We start from the raw sequence: 5,000 nt of genomic DNA on the forward strand, positions 1-5,000 counted from the left end.
ATCGACTGCCCGCCACGAACAGACGACAGGGCGGGATTGGTTGAAGATGTTGGGGACTTGAGTATGACATACCGGCTTCGTAAAGCATGTTGTGGAAGCAGAAAAAAACTATTTTTTCTATTCCTGGCAGTTTTTATTGTCATAGTCGTGGCAATCGTCGTACCCGTTTATATTGTACTAACACGCGGTAAGTCGGTCAGTAGAAGAATGGGCGGGTTTAGTTAAACAATTTGTAATGTGAAACTGCTGAGTCGTGGTGCTCTAATGCAAACGGCAAGCATTGAACTTTGAAGCAGTTTCGTGGTTTTCTTTATACTTTGAATAATGTGTCAATCCTCGCTCAAGGCGCATGTTTAATTCAATGTACCGAACAGTTTCAGTTTCCTAACTGGAAATGTAGCTTATCATTGCCGTGTGCCCATTAATTTGGTGGAGGTAATCGCAATGATTACACTCTCTTTTATTGATAAGAAACTTTTTAATATGAACGTTCAGGCTGAGATTAATCAAAATTTTCAAAACATACGAAGAACAAACTCAGGCTGAAAGTGTGAGTTGCGTAGTAATTTTCCAAGCCCCGGGGGCGAGGAAAAATACGAGCAACGAGCAAAATGTCCTCACGTTTTATATGTTAAACCACTCAATAAGGTATTTATTATTCCACTATTTCGTCATTTTCTGGTATTTTGGATTCTTCCTGCAGTGACGGAGAATCATATCAATTGTATGATAAGGCTCGTGCTTGAATGGCTAAACGAAATGACAAGTGACAAGCGATGACAAGCTAAATTATCAGGCTTTGCATCGTGTTGAAAACAATTTATTTCATTGAAAAACTCCCGTTCCGTCCATAATTGCTCTTGACCAAATATGGTAAAATGACGTGGAATAATAAGAGACGGTCATACACTGTAGTGTCCCGGTTTGACCGGTTTAGAACAGAGCAAATACGAACGGAACTGGAGTTTTCGATGAACGAAGTTGTTTTCAACACGATACAAAGCCCGAGAATTTAGCTTGTCATCGCTGGTCTCTCGTCATTTCGTTTATACAATCAAATAAAGGACATTTGGCTGGCTTTCTGTGCCGTTTACATCGTTCCCAAACGCCCTGAACGATAGTCTCCCACGCAGCCGTTCTTTGTGTGGTCACGCAACGCTCCTCCCCACACAAAGAACGGCTGCGTAGGAGACTACCTGAAGGACAGATGATGCATTTTTTTAGAAACACTCTTTACAAATAAAATTGAAACAAAATAACACCTTTTTGTATAGTGGAATAATAAATCTCTTATTCGATGGTTTAACATATAATACTCGCGGACGTTTTGCTCATTGCTGGTATTTTTCCTCCTCCCCTGCTGGGCTCGGAAAAATACTACGCAACTCGCAAAATATCCACGCGTATTATATGTTAAACCATTGAATAAGATGTATATATTTTGCGCTTTCTCTTGACCAAATATGGTAAAATGAAGTTCTGTCTGATAATCATGCTGTTTCGATAGCAGTTTTTTTCGGTGTTTCTATGATTTCGGCGGTTTCGATTCGGTGTTTAGAGTTTTGGTACAAGCCACCGAAGCGTAGATACAATACATTACAATACGACCATGGGCGAAGTAAAATTACACAAAAAGGTTCACGTGATTTCAAAGTCAACGAATTAGAGCATTACGTACGTTACGGTCAACACTTATCATCGGGCCATCCCTCAAACTGACATTGGACATTTCGTAACAATTACACGAAGGAATATCCCATCTTAATATGACAAGCTTACCGCCGTAAAAAGAACGAAAACAGACAGAATTGGAGCTTAAGTTCAACAAGAAATATCGTTTCTAAGCAAAGCCGCGCTGATCTACAGTATTTAGGTCTAAAAACCCCGTTGAAGACGGTTAACTTTCAATTGTTTTGTTGGGTACTACTATTTCAATACTCTAAAAAATTCGACTTTCCGGGAGGTATTCTCGTTACTCTAGTGGATATCGGAAACTGCAAGATGAAGCCATCGATCCTAGTTCAACTCTTTGCCTCGCCTAGCTATTATGAATCTTCTCAGCTTGTTTAAAATTTTGTTTCGTTGAAGTAGATTTGAAGTCTAAAGTAGATTGTACGTCGAGTAAGTTGAATAAAAAGGCAAATGTCAGTTTGAGGGATGGAAATAAGTGACGACCCTTACGTTACCTAGGTGTTGTTGGTGCATTTCATTTATAGATTGACATTAATATTGCTCTACTTGGTGATCTTGCATGTAAGCAGAGAAATCATATAATTTCTTGAATATCTCAGTACTTTACGATGTTTCCATCATTGGCATTTCCGTATTCGGTACGGAATAAATTACTTCATAAGAAGCAGCAAGCTTAGCGAAGTAAATATTTTAATTATATCACATTGTCCAGTCAGGTATTAGCCATATAAATATGTTTCCAGGCTCCACCACGAGGAGGTTCCCGACCTACAAGCCCAAGGCAAAAGAAACTCTTTTGTACCAGAGTAAGTTTTAAGTTCAAAATGAAGAAACGTTTTTACATCACCACTGTCGATACGAGACTCCAAAGGGGCTTGAAAGGTTCCTTGGAGATTGCTGTCATCAGGGTTGTCATCTCGTTTCCCCATCAACGGAATGTTGTTTTGACCACAAAATACTACAATTTTCACAATCGATTTCATTTTCTCTCGATTTTCATCGATCTGGGCTTGCATCAACCAGTTTAATTGCGATCGATGGGGGCGGTTTGCCTTCTAATTGCAGCCAAGAAATTCTGCATTGCCATGACAGAAAATTTGTGAATTTCTGACTTTCCGCTCGAATGGCTGTCGAACCTGCCACGCGCCGTCGTCCAAAACGTAAGCGGGGATCGAAACAGTTATCTAGTTTGGCACCATTTTTGCTACACTCCATTCCGAAACAGACAGTAAACTAAACTAAAACCAGGGGCACCCAACGAGAATATAATTCAAAACTACTTAAACATAGCATTGTTTAACGTATTTCAGTATTTAAACTGAAGATATAGGCATATTTTAATCCCCTAAAAATTTTTCATCTGTTCGGATTTCCTAGCTGAAAGTCTTGTTGTCCGAAATTTTTAGGGATTAAAACTTACTTTTTCGAAAAATTTAGCCAGAAAAAAGGCTCCCGAAAATTCTAGGTGACCTTTTTGAGGTAAAAATCCGTTAAAAATGGGCAATTATACAAATTTTTAGATGTTCGAAAATCCTAGGACAGGCAGGCAAGCAATAAATTTTACAACAAATGTTAAGAAAATTCTAGATCTCAAATCGTCTTCTGAACAGATATTTTCCGAAAATTGACGTTGGGTGCCCCTGTAAAACCAATCGCGAGTTGAACGCGCGCTTTTCCTGCCCTTTGAGCAAGTTACACGGAATTGCTACGAGTCTGGATTGGTTCATTGCACTGTTTTCACCTGCTGTGATTGGTCGAAGTAATTACTTTGGTATTTGTTTTACGATTCTCAATTGAAAACCGCTCTATAAAATTGCTTACTCCTCCAATCACTTTCGCTTCATCTGGTATTGCAGGCCATTTCTTTCCAGAACCCCAAGATATCTATAGCTGACCCAGTTTACAATGAGTCAATTTTACTCTAACCAAGAAGCGAAGTCCTATCCGACTTAATTAATACTCAATATCCTTTACATCACTAAGGCCGCACATTTCTTAATGATTGCTTTCCAATATTTCACTGAACTGAAATCCTGAATGTTTTTTTACATTTTATTTTCCTGCTGGTACTGCAATATTTAATTTATATATTATTTCTTTTGAGTCCAAGCCACAAAAAAGGATGACATAGCCTGTTTGACAGAAAACACTAGTTACGGCGTTGTCGCTTCTCTTTCCTTGGAAAGTACGACAAACCGGAAATGCGCTTGTCTCGAAGGCCACGTATGTCAGTGATGTATATACAATCAACGGTTTTTTATTTAACAGTGAAGGCTGAAAAGAGATGGGAGGACATGCATTTCTGCACGAAAAAAAATATTGGATAACCTTTTAGAGATATCACTATAATTCACAAGGGTCGCCTCGCCTCAAGTGAATACTGTGGACCGAGCTGGGATGAGATCCTCCCTTCACCCCCGTTTTATGACACAAGCATGCAGCGTCAGTAGCTTCTTCCTCTAACAAGAGAATAATGCAGGAAGCACCACCTATGGGTATTCACCAGATTGATGGGCATACACGCCGTAACCCCGGCAGGGGAGGCTCAGGGTGTCCTGTCACTTGCCCAAGTTGAGTACCCAGACTACTGGAGGGAAGGAGGCGTCCTACTTCTCCATTCTAGACCGGCTCCTAGCTGGGCTTAGCCACTGCTCTAGTCTGTCCTGCAAACTGATTGTTAGGCCGGTCGGCAAGAAATTTAAGATTTGCCTTTACGTCCCTTTGGGTTCTGCAATATTTTCAGAATTTTAATTTTGAATTCTCTCTTTTTTAAAAATTATTTCAGGCACTTCTAGTCCGAGCCATAAAACAGGTATGACACTGCTGTTTACATTTTCAATGTTTTTTCTTTGACAGGGATGATATCTATTTCTGCCTTTCAGCATTAATAAAACAGTATCATTCTCGTTCCAAAGGATTAATCCCATTTTCCTAGCCGGCGGGGCCTTATGAAGACAGAGGATTCTAAGACTTCCGGAGTTCAATATGGGTCGTGATAGCACTAAATTAAACATGGCGTCGCTCCGAAGCATTCGATTCGAAGTCTCCTTGTGAAGCTTTGAGTGGCCTCAACTTAGAGAATGAGTCCCTTCGTGTCGAAGAGAAAGAAGCAATAAGTAATATCACAGTTTTAATTAAACAAAGACACTCATTTTAGCGACCGGCCGCGCCACATCTGCCATTTTACTACCGGTTCAATATTTAATTGTTCGCAACTAAGCTAACCAATGAAAAAATTGGAATTTCCTTTGTCTCCACTCTCACTGCACAATTTTAAACACTTGGTCAATGAGAGTGCATAATGTAAT

At 39.8% G+C, this 5,000-nt stretch overlaps 1 protein-coding gene across 2 annotated transcripts in view; it reads left to right on the top strand.

Moving 5' to 3' along the window:
• Positions 1 to 5,000, top strand: part of LOC137972005 (endothelin-converting enzyme homolog) — a 42,283-nt gene that overhangs the window by 293 nt on the left and 36,990 nt on the right. For both annotated transcript variants that reach the window (XM_068818801.1, XM_068818800.1), the window contains exons 1-3: positions 1 to 187; positions 2,436 to 2,498; positions 4,478 to 4,504. The exon at positions 1 to 187 is cut by the window's left edge. In XM_068818801.1, the coding sequence (XP_068674902.1) occupies positions 1 to 187; positions 2,436 to 2,498; positions 4,478 to 4,504 (277 nt within the window). The remainder of the gene's footprint in view (positions 188 to 2,435; positions 2,499 to 4,477; positions 4,505 to 5,000) is intronic.

Source organism: Montipora foliosa, chromosome 9, assembly GCF_036669935.1.
Source record: "Montipora foliosa isolate CH-2021 chromosome 9, ASM3666993v2, whole genome shotgun sequence".
Taxonomy (NCBI): domain Eukaryota; kingdom Metazoa; phylum Cnidaria; class Anthozoa; order Scleractinia; family Acroporidae; genus Montipora; species Montipora foliosa.